The 21,038-nt window shown below is 36.2% G+C and overlaps 5 protein-coding genes and 2 pseudogenes across 8 annotated transcripts; 6 read left to right on the forward strand and 1 right to left on the reverse strand.

Moving 5' to 3' along the window:
• Positions 1 to 664: 664 nt before the first annotated feature.
• On the reverse strand, positions 665 to 2,759 carry LOC123194634 (cytoplasmic 60S subunit biogenesis factor REI1 homolog 1-like). Its single transcript, XM_044607949.1, has 5 exons — positions 2,479 to 2,759; positions 1,689 to 2,252; positions 1,411 to 1,580; positions 1,078 to 1,293; positions 665 to 965 (listed from the first exon to the last, which is right to left on the reverse strand). The coding sequence occupies exons 1-5, from the start codon at positions 2,581 to 2,583 to the stop codon at positions 806 to 808; spliced, it is 1,215 nt and encodes a 404-aa protein (XP_044463884.1). The 5' UTR covers positions 2,584 to 2,759; the 3' UTR covers positions 665 to 805.
• A 1,056-nt stretch (positions 2,760 to 3,815) lies between these two features.
• On the forward strand, positions 3,816 to 5,199 carry LOC123195277 (annotated as a pseudogene).
• Positions 5,200 to 7,267: 2,068 nt separating this feature from the next.
• Positions 7,268 to 8,404, forward strand: LOC123194208 (annotated as a pseudogene).
• A 674-nt stretch (positions 8,405 to 9,078) lies between these two features.
• LOC123194535 (rust resistance kinase Lr10-like) lies at positions 9,079 to 18,267 on the forward strand. Of its 4 annotated transcripts, XM_044607773.1 has the most exons (5): positions 9,079 to 9,200; positions 9,305 to 9,389; positions 11,432 to 11,502; positions 11,625 to 12,903; positions 18,155 to 18,267. In XM_044607773.1, the coding sequence occupies exons 3-4, from the start codon at positions 11,445 to 11,447 to the stop codon at positions 12,887 to 12,889; spliced, it is 1,323 nt and encodes a 440-aa protein (XP_044463708.1). In that variant the 5' UTR covers positions 9,079 to 9,200; positions 9,305 to 9,389; positions 11,432 to 11,444; the 3' UTR covers positions 12,890 to 12,903; positions 18,155 to 18,267. The 4 variants fall into 4 exon arrangements, with proteins under 4 accessions (XP_044463708.1, XP_044463709.1, XP_044463706.1 ...); XM_044607774.1 differs by lacking the exon at positions 18,155 to 18,267 and having other exon boundaries at positions 9,081 to 9,200; positions 11,338 to 11,502; positions 11,625 to 13,105; XM_044607771.1 differs by lacking the exon at positions 18,155 to 18,267 and having other exon boundaries at positions 9,082 to 9,200; positions 11,625 to 13,105.
• Positions 13,258 to 15,233, forward strand: LOC123194537 (rust resistance kinase Lr10-like). Its single transcript, XM_044607777.1, has one exon. The coding sequence runs from the start codon at positions 13,418 to 13,420 to the stop codon at positions 14,240 to 14,242; it is 825 nt and encodes a 274-aa protein (XP_044463712.1). The 5' UTR covers positions 13,258 to 13,417; the 3' UTR covers positions 14,243 to 15,233.
• On the forward strand, positions 16,283 to 18,267 carry LOC123194534 (rust resistance kinase Lr10-like). The gene is made up of 3 exons (XM_044607770.1): positions 16,283 to 16,435; positions 16,645 to 16,754; positions 16,876 to 18,267. Exons 2-3 carry the CDS (start codon positions 16,658 to 16,660, stop codon positions 18,138 to 18,140), a joined length of 1,362 nt encoding a protein of 453 aa, XP_044463705.1. The 5' UTR covers positions 16,283 to 16,435; positions 16,645 to 16,657; the 3' UTR covers positions 18,141 to 18,267.
• An 827-nt stretch (positions 18,268 to 19,094) lies between these two features.
• On the forward strand, positions 19,095 to 21,015 carry LOC123194536 (rust resistance kinase Lr10-like). Its single transcript, XM_044607776.1, has 3 exons — positions 19,095 to 19,263; positions 19,347 to 19,418; positions 19,523 to 21,015. Exons 2-3 carry the CDS (start codon positions 19,361 to 19,363, stop codon positions 20,782 to 20,784), a joined length of 1,320 nt encoding a protein of 439 aa, XP_044463711.1. The 5' UTR covers positions 19,095 to 19,263; positions 19,347 to 19,360; the 3' UTR covers positions 20,785 to 21,015.
• The last annotated feature ends 23 nt before the right edge of the window (positions 21,016 to 21,038 follow it).

The raw sequence follows: 21,038 nt of genomic DNA on the forward strand, positions 1-21,038 counted from the left end.
CCTAATTGAATAATTGGATAATAGGTTATTATATTATTAAATATCATTTTATTTTTAATTTAAAAACTCTAATTAGATAATAACATATTATTTGAATATGTAATTAAATAGTCAAAACTAGATTTATAAAGTTTTATTAAGGGAAATTTGTCCAATAGAACTGGAATATATCATTTGCAGGTGTTGGGCGTGGCTTCTGGTGATAATAGAGCAAATATTCACCGGAACCAAATGTTTTTGTTGCTACTCCATTATTGGTTCTCCTGGTTATGATAAGTTCAGAACCACCACCAAGTTCCAGAGTGTTGCCCATATCATCAGATAAGACCAAATGCTGACCATCCTCATCCCTGTAACTGTTAAACAATGAACAAGTAAAGATGCTGATTTTCATAGGACAGGGCATGGACTTGTTCAAATAATAACTACAACTGGGTTCATGATTAAGTTTAATTATCTTTAATTCAAATCCCAATTGGGTATTCAGTTGGGTTTAATTTATCCTTACTTCAAATCCCAATTGGGTACTCAAAACTAAATATATATAGTTTTCTTGTTTCTATTAATCTCAAACAATGTCAAACTAAGGGAAATTTGTCCCATAGAAATGGAATATGTCATTGCTTAACACTGAACCGCTAGAAATAAAACAACTTGCCAGACATGAACACTCAACTGCTAGAAAAATAGCAGCATGGAATTATAATATAGCAAAGAAGTAAAGCAGGTCTTTCCAATACAAAGTTGAAGAACATCTCCGAGATATGAAATTTCAACCTAGATAACTTAAAAGCATAGTTTGGGACTAGTATGGGACATTCTTGGGCAGGTTTCGGATGACATTACTCTTCATACCAATCTTTGTCCGCATGGCCTCTACACCTGATCTATTCATCTCCTTCATCACCTTCATTCTCACCATTTGCTCTCTTGATTGTATGGTTGCTAATCCCATGCTCCTGTACCTGAAATTAAAAACCATTTCTCTTTCACTAAATGATTGTAGCCTACTTTATTTCTGACATCATATGCCTACTTGTAATTAAAGAAATAAGAATAGCGCAATGAAAAGCAAACCTTGAGGCCAATGCAGCCGTGATGGCCATATTATTTGCAGGTGTTGGGCGTGGCTTCTGGCGATAATAGTGCAAATATTCACGGGAACCAAATGTTTTAGTTGTTACTCCATTATCAGTTCTCCTGGTGATGATAAGTTCAGACCCACCACCAAGTTCCACAGTGTTGCCCATATCATTAGATGAGACCAACTGTTTACCATCCTCACTTATGTAACTGTTAAACAATGAACAAGTAAAGATGTCGATTTGTATAGAACAGTGCATGCACTCGTTAAAATAAGAACTCAAACTACAATGAAGGTTAACTTAAGTTGAAGGGCGAGAAAACAACCTGCTGCTATAATCATAAAACTCTTCTAACTCTGCCTCCTCATCATCACCACCATCACCATAATGTACCTTGCAATGACTTTTTGCTTCCATATGCTTCCTAACTGCTTCTAAGCTGTTAAAGGGATGGCATCTGTCATTGCAGTACAAACACATGAAGTCCCTCTTTACCTGAAAAAAAACAGCATGTAAGTGAAAATAAATCCTGCTTTATGAGCACGTAAATTGATTTACCAAGATTATACAAATAAAGAACATAACATAATCCATAATCACAACCTTAAGACCAAGATAAGTAAGCAGGCCTTTAGGATCCTTCAAATACTCAACATCAGGGATGAAGAAACCATGGTGCTTGTGCATGTGGACCATGCAGCTCTCAATTGTCTCATGCTCAACATCACACATGAAGCAGCAAGATGGATCGAACTCCTCAAAGTCCTCATCCTCCATGACAACATCAGAGGTGGATCCCACATTCAAATTAGTCGAGGACTTTGCAGCCTCACCAACCAATTCTTCTTCTTGATCAACCTCTTCCCATTCATCTTCACTCTCTTCATCATCGGCCTCTCTTTGAGGTGGTCGCTTATTCACAGCATGATGCGGAAGAGGCTTAATTATCACCTTCTTACTGTCTTCATAATTCATTCCTTGAGAAGCCCGCATGATGTGGCTTTTTGATTGAAGATGCTGAGCATGAGCCTTTGAACTTCTGTACCCCTTTCCACAAAGCCCACAACTATAAAGCATTGGCGTCTCACTCAACTTATTCTTCTCTTGAGCAAGAGCTGATTGTCTAGCCAAAAATAACCCTTCTGTCACTCCTGGAACCCCAGCTACCTATTTATTTACAAATGAAAATTACTATTAATTGGGCTCATTTGGTTGGCATATTTAACCTAAAAATTTTTACATATTTAAATCAAGATGCAACCTTTAAATGATAAAATTCCAGCATTCAGAATTTCCAAACATAACTACAACTACTTGAATCATCTTTCAATTAATATAATTTTTTTCTTCTTAAACAAGAAAAAAAACTGAAAAACTAAGGAAGCGAAAAGACCTTGCGTTTGAGATTGTAGCGATGCCAATCGGACTTGTAATGAAGCTTCTGCTCGGCGTCATCGCCGAATTCTTTGTTGCAAGCATTACAGGTGAGTCCTGGCATTTCCTTCTTCTTCTGATATCAGATTTCACACAACAAAATGAGTCAAGCTGTGACGGGATTCAAAACGACGCTGCTTTTAGATATTTATACAACTCAACACGACGGCTCGCAGTCGGTGAGAGTCGTTAGACGGTGGTGAATATGATTATATGTACGAACGAGATTTCAGCAACAGCTTGCGCAAGCCCCGACGCATCATATTTTAGTCCATAACCCGTGGACCCACCCGTATTATATTTATCAGTTCTGTGTCTTTTGGTTTATTGGGCTTGGGCTTACTTGTTACCTTTAACCCATGAAAATTTAAAGCCTCGCCCCAATCCAAAAATTTCTGAACGTACGTCATTCTTCTTGCCTGAGGATTAGTTGTTTGTACAAAATCCTTAATTTTATATATTATATTAAAAATATATCTTTTTAAAAATAATAATAGCCAAATAACAAAAAATTCTAACTCTCATGTTATCACCTTTGAAAATATCATAAATACTTATTAAAATTTTAAAATTTATTAGATATACACCTATTATATTATCACTTTAAATATATATATATACATATATCAATCTATATCGTATTGTATAATATTTATTAAATAATGGTATGTCATCAAAAAAATATGAACTTAAACTCTTTACTTTAGAGTCATATCTCTTAATCATTTAAATTACTTTTTATGAACATACATATCATACGTCGTATTACGTGAATAAAAATAAATAGAAGTATTTTTGGGTTCACCTCCTAATTTAATACTAAAAGATTTCAAGAGTGGGTTCATAGTCACACCCTAATTTTATACCAAAAAGTTTCAAGAGTTGGTTCACACCTAATTTGACACTAAAAAGTTTTCAAATTTCCTTAATGAATTCATCCTTAACAAATGCAAGTAAAAGAACATGATCAGGCAAAAAATTTCAGCTTTCTAGCTTTGAAAACTTCTGCTGCAGTGTCTTTGGTTCAGGTTTTAATAGCAAACCTTGTAAGGTGCCAAGTACAGGTAAGCTTTTTCAGTTGATTGTGGCCTTTACTCATGAGACTTGTTTGAAATCTATTCCAATGATTCATTCTTTGTATCTCATTCTCAATTAAGGTTCCTGGTAGTTTCAGTCTTATTAAAATTGCAAATTCTTTAAATTTCTTCCAGACTTCATCCTCTGTGAAGATTTTTTTTTTTCTATTTAACAGGATTTCAGCAAATTGAAGAACATAAGGATTTCTCGATTATTTCCATTGAAAGTTATTCTTATTCTGATCTTCAACATTTGTAATTTTTAATAGATTTTAACTAGAAATGGCATCATATCCCAGTCCACCACCTAGCTCAGATGATGAAATTGAGAAAGGCATGTGTAGATTTTCTTACATTTCTATATGCTATGGAAAATAAATGTATTATGGGATGAGATCAACTGAAGCTTCCTTTGAATTCTCACAATTTGAAGTTATACATATGAAATGCAGCCGTCCTGCTGAGCTTGGCAGTGCTTACATTAATTGGTATTTTCTCTTACAAATGTGCTAAGAAAGCGAAGAAAGTGATTGTTCAACATTTGCGAACAGTTTCTGCCGCATCAAACACCACGCCCCAACAACATGTGGTTCCAGTTTGGGAGTTTACTGCTCCTGCCATGGAGAATTTCCTCCAGGAAATGGCAAAGGAGAAGCCTGTCAGATTCACCGTACAGCCGCTATTTTCTTTCACAAATAATTACTCAACTAGATTGGGTTCTGGAGGTTTTGGGTCAGTCTACAGGGGTCAGTTCCCAAATGAGTGATGATTGCAGTAAAGGTTCTTAAGTGGAGTGCAGACAGCAGAGCTGAAGATGAGAAATTCATGACAGAAATTCGCACAATGGGAAGAACTTACCATATAAATCTTGTTAGACTTTATGGTTTTTGCCATGATCAATACATGAGCGCACTTGTGTTCGCGTACTTGGAAAATTGATCCCTGGATCAGTACTTATTCAAAGATGAAAAAGAAAACGAATGGGAGAAGTTACTTGAAATCTCCATAGGGACAGCCAGGGGTTTAGCATATTTACATGAAGAATGTGGGCAAAGAATAATTCATTATGACATAAAGCCTGGAAATATTCTCCTGGATGGCAATTTCTTTCCTAAAGTGGGTGATTTCGGGCTTGCAAAACTTTGCAACAGAGACAGCACACATGTTACACTCACAAGATATAGAGGAACCCCCTGGCTATTCAGCACGAGAATTTTTGCTTATAAATCACCCAATAATATATAAATGTGATATTTATAGCTTTGGGATAATGTTGTTTGAGATAATCGGTAGGCGAAGAAATGCAATCGTTGGTTCTTCCCCTTCTGATGATATCCTTGATTGGTTTCCGAAACATGTTTGGGAAAAATATGAGAAAGATGAACTGGCTACAATGACAGCAACTTGCGGGATTGAAGTGAAAGATCCAGAGAAAGCAGAGAGAATGAGTAAGGTGGCATTGTGGTGTGTTTAAGATTCACCGCCGGCAAGGCCACCACTGACACTGAGTGCAGTGGTCAAGATGTTGGAGGGAGGAGTGGAGGTTGTGCCACCTCCAAAGCCATCTCAGTATTTGTTTTCTTTCAGTACGAATGGCTTAGCTTCAGCCAATAGAATCTGCAGAAGGTTCAAGTTATACAACGGAAGAAAGTCAGTCTCGGCGATACAAGGAGAACACTCCAATCATGGTCAAGTATGAAATACAGATCGCTAGTTCTGCATAATAACTAAGCCATTGGTGCAGGACAAAGCTGATCCTATTATTTTAAAGCTCTTATTTCATAAAATATGTGCCATTGAAATGATAATTCTATAGAAGTTAAATCAATTCAGATAGATGACTTCTTTTCCTTATGAATCATGTGTGAGGAAAATCACATTGTTATAATCAAATTAGAATTTATTTGTTTGTTAACAGTCAATTCAACCATCATAGGTTGAATCTTGAGAATTTAATTTGTAATTGTAACTAGAGAAGTATACTGAGGTTTATGGTTAAAAGAAAAACGAACAAGTAATTATTCAAAATTTGAGCATTGTATTTTTGGCTGAAAAGGGAACTTTTTGCTGCTCAAGCTCCATTTTGATTTACAGAGGAGGCAATTTTAAGATTCAGCTCAAGAAAAGGCTCAACTACCACCCTCTGAGAAGGCAAGTTTACAAATTGTATGGGAAATTTCCTGGAAGCTGATAGGCTATCCTACAAAAAAACCTTGTGTGTAAATTGACTCACTGAGAAATGAAATGCAAGCATTATTTTCCAGTACATCACTTTGTTCTCTAGGTTCTGACAATTAATCTCTCGCCATTCCTTCTAGCATAATCGATTTAAACCACTATTCTAACTCATTCATTTTAAAAAAATATTACTTAAAAAGTTTTCAGATCGAGATAGGGTTTTGACCTGATTAATGTTCTGGTTCAGATCCTTCCCAGTCTGATCGGTTTGACCTGGTAGTATGATCCATTCTCTGTCGACCCAACAATTGCAAATTTTTCATATTCCCTATCAGAGTTTCAAAACCATGCTTAAAACTTACTTGGACCTTTCTTTATCAATGAATTTATCTTCAACTTTGATTTTTCTGTTTATCGTGTTGAAGTAAGATAAGTGATTGAAATGTTTAATCAGTGAATAAATTTCACTGAATCCTCTAACGAAACTTCCCCTCAGGTTTTTCTATTTAACAAGTCTTCAGCAGAATGAATAGCAAATAAATAAATAAAATTGCAGAGTCTGTTAGTGGGTCTCCCGTATATTAAGAGTCACACAAGTAGTAATAATAATAATAATAATAATAATAAAAGGAAAACGAAGAAGAAAAGTCATAGCGAGATGAAGAAGGAAAGTCAGGGGAAGAAAACAAAGAGGTCATTTAATGACTATAGAAAAAGAAGACACTACTTAATGGCTCCAGAAAACGAAGAGAATTGGAATAGCCGCCAAGTAAGTTTTGTCTATTAATCGAAGTCTTTTTACATTTTTGCGTAAGTTTGTGTTGTCTTGAAGCAAGCCAAGGCAAGTTCTTGGAGGAGTGTAGCAGAGCAGGTGTTCTGAAGAAAATCGTGAGAGAGATTGGGGTGAGTAACAAAATAGTTGAGGAAAGTATTTGGGGTTTAGGAAATACCTTGAGTGCCACTATTTTGCTGATATCTCTATTTTGTATTCCTCTAGTATTAACCTATCTTATTGTACCCTATATTTTGTTAGTGAAAGTTTTATTCGGAGTTTTCCCCTGGACATAAATGGGTGAACCACGTAAAATATTAATGTCATTTTTATTCATTATTTTTCTGTAATAGTTTAATTTTGTGCAAAAGAAAAATCTCGCTGTGCGGCGCTTAATACCAACGGAGTTTTCTGCATCTTTTGTTTAGAAGCAAAGAGTTGTCAGGCAAAGTCAGGTATTCTCCAGGCACATAATGCCCTTTGTTTGTTTATTTATTTTCTTCTTCTTCTGATCCTGCACATTTTTATCTTATAACAGAAAAATAAGTGGTAGGCAAATTCATGGCTGGCGCCGCAACTTTGATAATCATCTGTAAGTTACTATGATATGAAATATGATAAGATTTTAATTTATAGCTCTGCTGACTGATATTAGTCATAAATTCTCACCATATATACTGCAGCCGTTGTTTTGAGCTCGGTTGGGCTTGCAATAATTGTTTTCATTGCTTATAAATGTGCAAAGAATTTCGGAGAAGTGCTTCTGCAAGATTTATCGACGGTGGCCATCACTCCTGAAACAAATAATTGGTTTTGGGTCAGTCTACAAGGGTCAGTTCCCAAATGGAGTGATGATTGCAGTAAAGGTTTTTAAGTGGAATGCAGACAGGAGAGCTGAAGATGAGCAATTCATGGCAGAAATCGCTACAATGGGAAGAACCCTAAACCCTAAACCCTAGAACTTACCATATAAATCTTGTTAGACTTGATGGTTTTTGCCATGATCAATGCATGAACGCACTTGTGTTCGAGTACCTGGAAAATGGATCCTTGGATCAGTACTTATTCAAAGAGGAAAAAGAAATCTAATGGGAGAAGTTACTTGAAATCGCATTAGGAACAGCCAGGGGTTTAGCATATTTACATGAAGAATGCCAGCAAAGAATAATTCATTACGAAATAAAGCCTGGAAATATTCTCCTGGATGGCAATTTCTTTCCTAGAGTGGGTGATTTCGGACTTGCAAAACTTTGCAACAGAGACAGCACACATGTTACACTCACAAGAAATGCAACTGTTGGTTCTACACCTTCTAATAACAGTCTTGATTGGTTTCCAAAACATGTTCGGGAAAAATATGAGAAAGATGAATTGGGTGCAATGATATTAACTTGTGAGATTGAAGAGAAAGATCATGAGAAAGCAGAGAGAATGTGTAAGGTGGCGTTGTGGTGTGTTCAAGATTCACCAGCTGCAGGGCAACAAATGAGTGCAGTGGTCAAGATGTTGCAGGCAGGAATGGAGGTTGGGCCACCTCCGAAGCCATTTCAGTGTTTGTTTTCAGTAAGAATGGGTCAGCTTCAGCCAATAGAAACTGCAGAAGGTTCAAGTTTTACAACAAGTGAAGAAAGTCAGTCTCGGTGTTACAAGGAGACCACTCCAATCATGGCCAAGGATGAAATACAGATGGCTAGTTCTGCATAATAACTAAGCCATTGATGCCCCAAAAGGACTAAGGTGATCCCATTATTTTAAAGCTCTTATCTCTTGAAAGATGAGTTGTTCAATTGATAAATCTTTTGAAGTTATATCAATTTATTGTTTTCCTTATGTTTCATCTGTATGACAAGTCATATTATTATAATCAAATTAAAATTTATCTATATTTTTTTTAACTGTTTTCATTTTATTTTTGATGAAAATACTATTACAATATCTAAAAAAGCGATTGCAAATGTAACAACTGAATTGTTTAGATAAAAACTCTCTTCGAAAAACTTGGTATTGTATATAGTCTAATTCCTACTCTTTAGTGTGACAATAATTTGTTAATGATTTATTCTTAAATTTTGATATCCAGATACATTTTTGTGGTCTTGGATTGTAAGATGTGTTTGAAATTAATTTCAATGGTTGTTATATGTCATTCTCAATGAAGGGACTTCCTGGCAGCTTCCATAGCATTTTCAAAATTGCTTGAATTTGTTGGAAACTTCATCCTCTTTTCCTGGGTGTTTAAGATTTGTCTATATTCCTTCTTGCGTAATCCGTCCAAACCATTGTTCAAGCTCACTCATTACAAAAATATTACTTTGAAAGAAACGTTTGCAGACCCAAACTGGGCCTTGACCCGGTCAATGCTTCGGTTGAGGTCTTTTCTGATCTGCTGGGTCGAAAGCATGATTTATATAATCCACCTTTCTTTATCAATGAACTTATTTTCAACTTTGATTTTTCTGTTTATAGCATAGAGTCAAAGTAACTGGCTGGAATACATTTTTCGGTGAAAAAATTTCAATGAATCCTCCGACAAAACGTCCCCCTCAGGTTTTTTCTATTTAACAGTCCTTTAGCAGAAAGGAAAAACGAAAAACAAGAAAGATAAAATTGCATGCCTCTTTTGTTCAGAAGCAAAGAGTTCTCAGACAGAGTCAGGTATTCTCCAATGAGACTAAATTGTTAAGGCACATGATGCCCTTCGTTTGTTTTTTTATTTTCTTCATCTTCTGATGATCTTGAACTTTTTTATCTGATAACAGATCCTTAAAAGCCATAGACACATCTACACCTGATCCGAATATAGACAAATTCATCAATAGCGCATGGATTTGGCAATGACAACAAGTAAGTTAGTATGATATGAAATTGATAAAACCCCAGGTTTTTATTTGAAAAAAAAAATGTATTTTATTGCTTTTTTTCTTAAATAGCCAAAAATTCAGGATATTAATTAAAATAATCATATTTTTTGCATTTTATATGCATTTAGTCACATTTTTTTTATTTTATATATATATATATTTATTTATATTAAAAATTGTAATCCTTAATTAATAATCAACTATAAAAATCTAATAAACAAAATAAATAATTAATTTTTTTTTAATATTCCTACTATAATTAAAATAAATCAAATTAGGATACAACCATTTAAATCTCTAAAATAAATGAATCTTAATTGTACCTATTTCTTTAAAACAACCTTATTCTCAAGACTAGATAATAATGAATTCTGAAAAATTGCTTTTAAGTTAACCCAATTAGGTTTCGGGTTAGGTCTAATGATTGTATTTTGTTTTAGTTATAAAAGGTTTGGACTTGGTTGGTATGGTTTTAGTGGTAAATAGAGATGGATACCAACTAAACCGAATTCAAATATTTTTTTGCTCAGGTTTGACTCAAATGAAAAATATTCTGATTCGAGTTTATCAAACCAAAATTAAAGGTGGCTTAAGTTTGACTTAATTTTATAGTTTGAATCAATTATTCGAATTTATGATTCGATTTAACTCAAATTTATAGATCGAATTGATAGTTTAAGTTCCAAGAAATTTCAATGGTTGTTATGTGTCAGTCTCGATGAGGGACTTCCTGGTAGCTTCCATGGCATTTAACTCATAAATGCTTGAATTTGTTCGAAACTTCATCCTTTTTCCCTCTGTGTTTAATATTTTCCCAAAGAAAAGAACATAAAAGAGGCATAATTTTCAGAGCTCTGGACTGTTTTGTTTAGAAACAAGGAGTTTCTGCAGATAAGAGTTGTATTGTCAAATGAACTCGCTGCAGACCACTCCAATCATGGCAAAATATGAAATACAGATGGCTAGTTCTGTATAATATTAAGCCAGGAGTGCCCAAAATGATTATCTTGTAATATAACAAGTTTAATGAAAACCCTACTATGAAATTCGGAAAATAAATAGCAATGAATCAACTCAAAACAGAACAAGAACACCAAGGTTAATAGTGGAAAATTCAAATAGAGAAAAACCAGATACAATAGATGGAAAATTTTCACTAAATCTGATGATGATTACAGGGAGAAGAAGAGAGACCAATTTTTTTTTTTTGAACATAAAAATTAGGGAAAAACCCTAATTGTAAAAAGTTCTTATAATACTATAGACATTATATTTTCATATTAGTGCTACAGTATTCATTAAAGTTTATACCACATTTCCCCCACATCCCAGAAGAGATTTACGGTGATAGTGGAGGTCATCGGACAATCCATATTTTGAATCTTCACTTCAAGTATTTGATTAGCTTAATTTAAAATTCGGGTTACCATCATACAACAAATTATAAAAAATGTTAGATTATTTGGATTCTTATTGAGTCAGATAGAGGTATTTTTGGGTTCAGACCCTGATTTGATACTGAGAAGATTTCAAAAGTAGGTTCACACCTGATTTTATTCTAAGAAAATGCAACATTCCTTAAATGCTTGACCAATAATTAATCACTTGACTTCATCCTTAACAAATGCAAGTAAAAAGCATGAATGAGGCAAAAGTTTTCAGCTTTCTAGCTCTGAAAACTTCTGCTTCAGTGTCTTTGGTCCAGGTTTTAACAGCAAACCTTGTCAGGTGCCAAGTAGAGGTGAGCATTTTCATTTGATTGTGGTCTTCACTCTTGAGTCTTGTTTGAATTTTATTTCAATGATTCCATTTTTATATCTCATTCCCAATTAAGGTTCTTGGTAGTTTCAGTCTTACTAAAATTGCAAATTCTTCAAATTTCTTCCAGACTTCATCTTTTGTGAAGATTTTTTTTTTTTCCTATTTAACGGGATTTCAGGAAATTGAAGAACATAAGGATATTCTGGGTTATTTTCATTCTGTGTTATTCTTATTCTGATCTTCAACATGTGTAATTCTTAACAGATTTTAAATAGAAATGTCATCATTTCCGAGTCCACCACCCAGCTCAAATAATGAAGCTGCGACAGCTGCGTGTAAGTTTTCTTCCATTTCATTATGCTATGGAATGAAATAAATAATAAATGTATTATGGGATGAGATCAGCAGTAGCTTCCTTTGAATTCTCACTAATTGCAATTATACATATTAACTGCAGCCGTCATAGTGAGCTTAGTAGTGCTTGCAATAATTGGTGTTATCTCTTACAAATGTGCAAAGAAAACAAGGAGAGCGATTGTTCAGGATTTGCGAACAGCTGTTGCTGCATCAAACAACACGCCCCAACACCATGTGATTCCTGTTTGGGTGGTTACTGCTCCCGCCATGGAGAATTTCCTCCAGGAAATGGCAAAGGAGAAGCCTGTCAGATTCACCGCACAGCAGCTATTTTCTTTCACAAATAATTACTCAACTAGATTGGGTTCTGGAGGTTTTGGGTCAGTCTACAAGGGTCAGTTCCCAAATGGAGTGATGATTGCAGTAAAGGTTCTTAAGTGGAGTGCAGACAGAAGAGCTGAAGATGAGCAATTCATGGCAGAAATCCGCACAATAGGAAGAACTTACCATATAAATCTTGTTAGACTTTATGGTTTTTGCCATGATCAATACATGAGCGCACTTGTGTACGAGTACCTGGAAAATGGATCCCTGGATCAGTACTTATTCAAAGATGAAAAAGAAATCGAATGGGAGAAGTTACTTGAAATCGCCATAGGGACAGCCAGGGGTTTAGCATATTTACATGAAGAATGCGGGCAAAGAATAATTCATTATGACATAAAGCCTGGAAATATTCTCCTGGACAGAAACTTCGTTCCAAAATTGGGTGATTTCGGACTTGCAAAACTTTGCAACAGAGACAGCACACATGTAACACTTACAGGATATAGGGGAACCCCTGGCTATTCAGCACCAGAATTTCTGTTAAAGAATCACCCAATAACATATAAATGTGATGTTTATAGCTTTGGGATGGTGTTGTTTGAGATAATCGGTAGGCGAAAAAATGCAATTGTTGGTTCTTCCGCTTCTGATGATAGCCTTAATTGGTTTCCGAAACATGTTTGGGAAAAATATGAGAAAGATGAACTGGCTACAATGACAGCAGCTCGTGGGATTGAAGAGAAAGACCAAGAGAAAGCAGAGAGAATGAGTAAGGTGGCATTGTGGTGTGTTCAAGATTCACCACCGGCAAGGCCACCAATGAGTGCAGTGGTCAAGATGTTGGAGGGAGAAGTGGAGGTTGTGCCACCTCCAAAGCCATTTCAGTATTTGTTTTCAGTAGGAATGGCTCAACTTCAGCCAATAGAATCCGCAGAAGATTCAAGTTATACGACAACGGAAGAAAGTCAGTCTCGGTGGTACAAGGAGAACACTCCAATCATGGCCAAGTATGAAATACAGATGGCTAGTTCTGCATAATAACTAAGCCATTGGTGCAGGACAAAGCTGATCCTATTATTTTAAAGCTCTTATTTAAGAAAAAAATGTGTTATTGAAATGATAATTCTGTTGAGGCTAAATCAATTTAGATAACTTGTTTTCGGTTATTCCCATTGAAAGTTATTCTTATTCTGATCTTCAACACTTGTAATTTTTAACAGATTTTAACTAGAAATGGCATCATATCTCAGTCCACCACCTAGCTCAGATGATGAAATTGAGGAAGGCATGTGTAGATTTTCTTACATTTCTTTATGCTATGGAAAATAAATGTATTATGGGACGAGATCAACTGTGGCTTCCTTTGAATTCTCACAATTTGAAATTATACATATGAAATGCAGCCGTCCTGCTGAGCTTGGCAGTGCTTACATTAATTGGTATTTTCTCTTAAAAATGTGCTAAGAAAGCAAAGAAAGTGATTGTTCAACGTTTGCGAGCAGTTGCTTCTCATCAAACTGCACACCCCAACATGTGGTTCCAGTTTGGGAGGTTACTGCTCCCACCATGGAGAATTTCCTCCAGGAAATGGCAAAGGAGAAGCCTGTCAGATTCACCACACAGCAGCTATTTTCTTTCACAAATAATTACTCGACTAGGTTGGGTCCTGGAGGTTTTGGGTCAGTCTACAAGGGTCAGTTTCCAAATGGAGTGATGATTTCTGTAAAGTTTCCTAAGTGGAGTGTAGACAGAAGGGCTGAAGATGAGCAATTCATGGCAAAAACTGGTACAATTGGAAGAACTTACCATATAAATCTTGATAGACTTTACGGTTTTTGCCATGACCAATATATGAGTGCACTTGTGTACGAGTTCCTTGAAAATGGATCGCTAGATCAGTACTTATTCAAAGAGGAAAAAGAAATTGAATGGGAGAAGTTACACGAAATCGCCATAGGGACAGCGAGGGGTTTAGCATATTTACATGAAGAATGTCCGCAAAGAATAATTCATTATGACATAAAGCCTGGAAATATTCTCCTGGACGAAAATTTCTTTCCTAACAGAGACAGCACACATGCTACACTCACAGGATATAGAGGAACCCCTGGCTATTCAGCACCAGAATTTTCGTTAATAAATCACCCAATAACACATAAATGCGATGTTTATAGTTTTGGGATGGTGTTGTTTGAGATAATTGGTAGGCAAAGAAATGCAATTGTTGGTTCTGCACCTTGTAATGACAGTCTTGATTGGTTTCCAAAACATGTCTGGGAAAAAAATGAGAAAGATGAATTGGGTGCAATGATAGTAACTTGTGGGATTGAAGAGAAAGATCAAGAGAAAGCAGAGAGAATGTGTAAGGTGGCATTGTGGTGTAGCGTATAGTCTTCCTCTGGCCTCGTTGTCTCTATCGATCTCACAAGTCTCTCTGGTATAGGCAAGGGCTCATCTGTGAATGAATCCATTTAGAGGGTTGCGCTAGGGCTTCTCTCCTTTAGCCATGGCTGCGCTCCTTGTCTTTGCTGATTCCTTCGTGTTGATCCCTCTTCTTTTCATTCGTTTTTATTTTCTGTTTCAATATGGCCTCTGTTTTTTTTTATGAAATAAATGCCTGTTCTATTGTCCAACAAAAACCTAATGCCACCCCTGGTAGTTCCGGCGGAGCTTACCACGGCCGTTATGGCTCTCGCGAAGCACGAGGATTTTGATTAACACGCTATTGGCTGCCGACAAAGAGCTGAGTGATCGCCTAGTACAACTGGTGGTGGACTCTAGAAAGGTGCTCCATAGCAGGATGCTGGCTTCAGGGGCGGAGTCTCTGTTGGCTGATGCGGGAAGGGAAGGCTCTCTGCTGAGCAGGCGTCCCAGTGTCAAAACAAAATATATAATATGGAGTGTTCAAGATTCACCACCAGCAGGGCCACCAATGAGTGTAGTGGTCAAGATGTTGGAGGGAGGAGTGGAGGTTGGGCCACCCCCGAAGCCATTTCAGTATTTGTTTTCAGTAGGAATGGCTCAGCTTCAGCCAATAGAAACTGCAGAAGTTTCAAGTTATACAAGTAGTGAAGAAAGCCAGTCTCAGTATTACAAGGAGAACACTCCAATCATGGCCAAGTATGAATTGCAGATGACTAGTTCTGCATAATAACTAAGCCATTGATGCCCCAAAAGGACAAAGCTGATCCTGTTATTTTGAAGTTCTTATTTCTTGAAATATGAGTGGTTCGATAGATAATTCCATTGAAGTTAAATCATTTAGATGTAAGGCAAAACATATTGTTATAATCAAAATTAGAATTTATATGTACTTTTTTAACAGTTGTTCCCAAAAACTGAATCTATTAGATTGGTTTTTAAATTTTCAGATTTAATTCAATTTGGATCATTTTGTTCATAGGTTCTGCCTGTATAAGTTGAATCTTAAACTACCCTAGTTCAACTAGTAGCCATATTGGAATTTGTAAAAGCTTCGAATTAGCAAATTATGAATATTGTGTGCACACTCTATGCATTATGTGATCAGATTCTGCAATGAGTCCTTTTACTTTAATGTTTTTTGTCGTTTTGGGAGTTTATTCCTTGTTGTCTGTGCAGGGTATTTAAACCTTCCTTCTTCTTCGATTTGTTTGAACTGCGATTATTATGTTTTTGAGCTGAATCTTGTGCTGGTTTCCATTTTTAAAAAAAAGATAAGAATGAGTTGTTCTGGAACTGTTTAAAGACATAATCTGCAGAGATTTTGTCTGTTCTGAGTAGAAAAACAGAATTTCTGCAAATAAAAGTTGAGTATTTTCAAGTGAAGACAGTCATTCACACTGGTACAAGGAGACCACTCCAATCGTGGCCAAAAATGAAATCCATATGGCTAGTTATGTATGATAACTAAGCCAGTAGTGCCCAACATAACAGAGTTCATTGTATTATGGAAAAACCCTAATTGTAAAAAAAGTCTTTATGATTTTGTAATCCATTATAATCAATAACTAATGAACTAATATATTCAGAAATGTTCATATCATTTTACCTCCTTATCCAAAAAGAGATTTGTCGTCATAGTAGAGATATTGAGTCAAATCCATATTTTGAATCTTCAGTCAGCTCAATTTAAAATTCGGGGCACAATTTTACAGCAAAGTATATAAAAAAGTGTGACTATTATTTTTTTTTTTTCTAGTTGACTCAGATAGAATCATCTTTGGGTTCACACCCTAATTTAATACTAAAATGATTCCAAAATTAGAATGATGGATGACCTACACAGGACAATAGTGACGCTACTTCCGTGCATGGTTTGCATCAAAAAAAATCTTTGAATAATGTAGTTGAGGTTTTGACTTCTCTTCATAATAGTCATCGGGTTCTTGATTATGAAAGCTAGTCGAAATTTCTTCAGTCAATCCTGACAGCCTGCACAGAATTTTCAAAATATTTTCACGCGGTTGCTTGACCAATAATTAATCACTTGACTTCATCCTTAACAAATACAAATAAAATAACATGATCAGGCAAAACTTTTCGGAGCTCTGAAAACTTCTGCTGCAGTGCCTTTTATTCAGGCTGACTCAGGTTTTGGTAGAGGTGAGCACTTTCATTTATCCTCTTTACCTCTTACTGTCATTTTTTTTTCATTTCGATTTAACAAGACTTCAGGAAACTGGAGAGCAGAAAAAAGGATTATTTGCAAGAGGTTTTTGCGTCTTTGATTTGTTTAGAAGCAAGGATTTTCTGGGTTATATTCATTCTGTGTTATTCTTTTTCTGACTTTCAAAATTTATAATTTTTAACAGGTTTTTACTAGAAATGGCTTCATTTTTCAATCCACCTCCCCCAGATACGCCAGATTTCGATGAATCTCTGAAAAATGCCAACAAAACCTTCAGTACTTGGGCAATCATCTGTAATTTTTCTTCCATTTCAGTATGCTATGGAATGATATAAATAATATATGTTGATGGGATGATATCAGCAGTAGCTTTGTCTGAATTCTCACAATTTGAAATTACATCTATGAACTGCAGCCGTCGTATTGAGCTTGGCAGTGCTTGCAGTAATTGGTTTTATCTCTTACAAATGTGCAAAGAGAGCAAGGAAAGTGATTGTTCAGGATTTACAAACAGTTGCGGCTGCATCAAACAACACGCCCCAACAACATGTGATTCCAGTTTGGGAGGTTACTGGTCCAACAATGGAGAATTTCCTCCAGGAAATGGCAAAGGAGAAGCCTGTCAGATTCTCCGCACAGCAGCTATTTTCTTTCACAAATAATTACTCTAACAGGTTGGGTTCCGGAGGTTTTGGGGCTGTCTACAAGGGTCAGTTTCCTAATGGAGTGATGATTGCAGTAAAGGTTCTTAAGTGGAGTGCAGACAGAAAAGCTGAAGATGAACAATTCATGGCAGAAATTGGTACAATTGGAAGAACTTACCATATAAATCTGGTTAGACTTTATGGTTTTTGCCATGACCAACATATGAGTGCACTTGTGTATGAGTACCTGGAAAATGGATCCCTGGATCAGTACTTATTCAAAGAGAAAAAAGAGATTGAATGGGAGAAGTTACACGAAATTGCCATAGGGACAGCCAGGGGTTTAGCCTATTTACATGAAGAATGTCAGCAAAGAATCATTCATTATGATATAAAGCCTGGAAATATTCTCCTGGACGGAAACTTCTTTCCTAAAGTGGGTGATTTCGGACTCGCAAAACTTTGCAATAGAGACAGCACACATGTTACACTCACAGGATATAGAGGAACTCCTGGCTATTCAGCACCAGAATTTCTGTTAAAGAACCACCCAATAACACATAAATGCGATGTTTATAGCTTTGGGATGGTGTTATTTGAGATAATTGGTAGACGAAGAAATGCAGTCGTTGGTTCTTCACCTTCTGATGACAGTCTTGATTGGTTTCCGAAGCATGTTTGGGAAAAATATGAGAAAGATGAACTGGGTGCAATGACAATAACTTGTGGGATTGAAGAGAAAGACCGAGAGAAAGCAGAGAGAATGAGTAAGGTGGCATTGTGGTGTGTCCAAGATTCACCAGAGACAAGGCCACCAATGAATGCAGTGGTGAAGATGTTGGAGGGAGGAGTGGACATTGTGCCACCTCCAAAACCATTTCAGTATTTGTTCTCTTTAGGGATGGCTCAGCTTCATTCAACAGAAACTACAGAAGGTTCAGGTTACACAGCAAACGAAGAAAGTCGGTCTCGGTGGTACAAGGAGAACACTCCAATCATGGCCAAGTACGAAATACAGATGGCTAGTTCTACATAAGAACTAAGCCATTGGTGCTCCAAAAGGACAAAGCTTAAATTAATATAGTTAGATAACTTGTTTTCCTTATGTTTCATGTGTATGGCAAATCATATTGTTATAATCAAATTATAATTTCTATGTGTTATTTTAATAGTCAATTCAATCTGCTTTTGATGGATCTTCCCAGGAAAAGAATCAATTAGATTGGTTTTTAAAATTTTAGATTTAATTAAATATGGATCACTTACTCATAGGTTCAACCCAGATAGGTTGAATCTTAAACATTTCATTTGTCATTGTAGCTAAAGAAGTATGCTGAGGTTCATGGTTAAAGGAAAAAGAACAAGTAATTCTGCAATTTTGAGAAAATATTTCATTCTTTTTTGGGCTGAAAAGTAACTTTTTGCTGCTCGTGCTTCATTTTGATTTACAGAGGCTCTAAAATTGTAACTCTAAGATTCAGCTCAAGAAAAGGCTCAACTACAACCCTGTGAGAAGGCAAGTTAATAAACTGTATAGGAAATTTCCTGGAAGCTGAGAGGCTATCCTACAAAACCTTGAGTAAATTGACTCACTAAGAAATGAGATGCAAGCATTCTTTTCCAGTACATTATTTTGTTCTCCAGGTTTCTGCCTAATAGTCTCTTGCATAATCTGTCTAAACCATTATTCTAACTCACAAAAAATATTACTTATAAAGCAACATTTTTGGACCCAGACCAGGCCTTGACCCAGTCAATGTTTTGGTTAAGGTCTTTCCCAATCTGATCGATCACATTGATCACGTATAATGAACTATACTTGTGACATGTAGTATGGTGCATTCTCTGTCGACCCAACAATTGCAAAATTTTTCATATTCCTTACCAGAGTTTCAAAACCATGCTTAAAAGTTGACTTGGTCCTTTCTTTATAAATGAAATTGTCTTAAACTTTGAATTTTCTGTTTACCGTGTTGAATTAAAATAAGTTGTTGAAATGTTTTTCAGTGTAAATATCAATGAATCCTCTAACGAAACTTCCCCCGCAGATTTTTCTATTTAACAGGCCTTTAGCAGAATGAAGAACAAGAATAAAGAATAAAAAATTGCAGTCTTCTCCGTCTTTTGTTCAGAAGCAAAGAGTTGTCAGACAAAGTCAGGTATTCTCCAGGCACATGATGCCCTTTGTTTGTTTATTTATTTTCTTCTTCTTCTGATCTTGAACTTTTTTATCTGATAACAGAACCTTAAAAAGCAATGGCTGATCCAACTATGGACAAATTCATGAATGGCGTCACGGTTGTGACAATCATCTGTAAGTTACTGTGATATGAAATCCGATAAGATTTTAATTTATAGCTCTGTTGACTGATATTACTCATAAATTCTCACCATTTATTTGAAATGGGATTACTGCAGCCGTTGTTTCAAGCTTGGTTGGGCTTGCAATAATTGGTTTTATTGCTTATAAATGCGCAAAGAATGGCAGAAAAGTGATTGTGCAAGATTTACAAACAGTGGTCACTGCGGCAAGAAATAACAAACCGCACAACCCGGTTCCAGTTTGGGAAGTTTCTGCTCCCACCATGGAGAATTTCCTCCAGGAAATAGCAAAGGAGAAGCCTGTCAGATTCACAGCACAGCAGATATACTCTTTCACAAATAATTACTCAACCAAGCTGGGTTCCGGAGGTTTTGGGGCAGTCTACAAGGGTCAGTTTCCCAATGGAGTGAAGATTGCAGTAAAAGTTCTTAACCGGAATGTTGACAGAAAAGCTGAAGATAAGCAATTCATGGCAGAAATTGGTACAATAGGAAGAACTTACCATATAAATCTTGTTAGACTCTATGGTTTTTGCCATGATCAATATATGTGCGCACTTGTGTATGAGTTCCTGGAAAATGGATCCCTGGATAAGTACTTATTTAAAGAGGAAAAAGAAATTGAATGGGATAAGTTACACGAAATCGCCATCGGGACAGCCAAGGGTTTAGCATATTTACATGAAGAATGTCAGCAGAGAATCATTCATTACGATATAAAGCCTGGAAATATTCTCCTGGATGGAAATTTCTTTCCAAAAGTGGGTGATTTCGGACTCGCAAAACTTGGCAATAGAGACAAAACACATGTTACACTCACAGGATATAGAGGAACTCCAGGCTATTCAGCACCAGAATTTATGCTAAAGAATCACCCAATAACACATAAATGCGATGTTTATAGTTTCGGAATGGTGTTGTTCGAGATAATTGGTAGGCGAAGAAATGCAACTGTTCATTCTTTGAATTCTGATGAAAGCCTTGATTGGTTTCCGAAACATGTTTGGGAAAGATACGAGAAAGATGAATTGGGTGCAATGGCAGTAACTTGTGGGATTGAAGAGAAAGATCGTGAGAAAGCAGAGAGAATGAGCAAGGTGGCATTGTGGTGTGCTCAAGACTCACCAGCGGCAAGGCCACGGATGAGTGCAGTGGTGAAGATGTTGGAGGGAGGAGTGGAGATTTTGCCCCCTCCGAAGCCATTTCAGTATTTGATCTCAGTAGGAATGGCTCAGCTTCAGCCATTAGAGACTGGTTCAAGTCATTCCACAAGTACTGAAGGAACTGGGTCACGGTGGTATAAAGAAAACACTCCCATTATGGCCAAGTATGGAATCCAGATGGCTAGTTCTGTATAATAACTGAGTTTAATGCTCCATATATATTTTATTTTTTGTTTGGATTAAATTGTCGAATTGCTAGTAGCAATTGCATTTTTTTAGCCTTTGGATTCCATTTTTACCCAACAAAAAAGCCCAAGCTTTGTATAGAACTTAATAATGGTCTTGTTCTGGCACAAACTAACTTGAGTTAATATTGGCATGTAGCATATGGCCATCTATGTCAATGAATTTGTCTTTAAACTTAAACTTGTTTACTTGTAATTTGCTTA

Source organism: Mangifera indica, chromosome 13, assembly GCF_011075055.1.
Source record: "Mangifera indica cultivar Alphonso chromosome 13, CATAS_Mindica_2.1, whole genome shotgun sequence".
NCBI lineage: Eukaryota > Viridiplantae > Streptophyta > Magnoliopsida > Sapindales > Anacardiaceae > Mangifera > Mangifera indica.

Excerpts from the sequence above, each read along its gene's own strand:
- LOC123194634 (XM_044607949.1), bottom strand. The coding sequence starts at position 2,583 with ATGCCAGGACTCACCTGTAATGCTTGCAACAAAGAATTCGGCGATGAC. Across the intron at positions 2,253-2,478 it reads GCTACAATCTCAAACGCAAG|GTAGCTGGGGTTCCAGGAGT; the intron begins GTCTTTTCGCTT and ends GTAAATAAATAG. Across the intron at positions 1,581-1,688 it reads TTACTTATCTTGGTCTTAAG|GTAAAGAGGGACTTCATGTG; the intron begins GTTGTGATTATG and ends GTTTTTTTTCAG.
- LOC123194535 (XM_044607773.1), top strand. The coding sequence starts at position 11,445 with ATGTCATCATTTCCGAGTCCACCACCCAGCTCAAATAATGAAGCTGCG. Across the intron at positions 11,503-11,624 it reads TGAAGCTGCGACAGCTGCGT|CCGTCATAGTGAGCTTAGTA; the intron begins GTAAGTTTTCTT and ends TATTAACTGCAG.
- LOC123194537 (XM_044607777.1), top strand. The coding sequence starts at position 13,418 with ATGGAGAATTTCCTCCAGGAAATGGCAAAGGAGAAGCCTGTCAGATTC.
- LOC123194534 (XM_044607770.1), top strand. The coding sequence starts at position 16,658 with ATGGCTTCATTTTTCAATCCACCTCCCCCAGATACGCCAGATTTCGAT. Across the intron at positions 16,755-16,875 it reads CAGTACTTGGGCAATCATCT|CCGTCGTATTGAGCTTGGCA; the intron begins GTAATTTTTCTT and ends TATGAACTGCAG.
- LOC123194536 (XM_044607776.1), top strand. The coding sequence starts at position 19,361 with ATGGCTGATCCAACTATGGACAAATTCATGAATGGCGTCACGGTTGTG. Across the intron at positions 19,419-19,522 it reads CACGGTTGTGACAATCATCT|CCGTTGTTTCAAGCTTGGTT; the intron begins GTAAGTTACTGT and ends GGATTACTGCAG.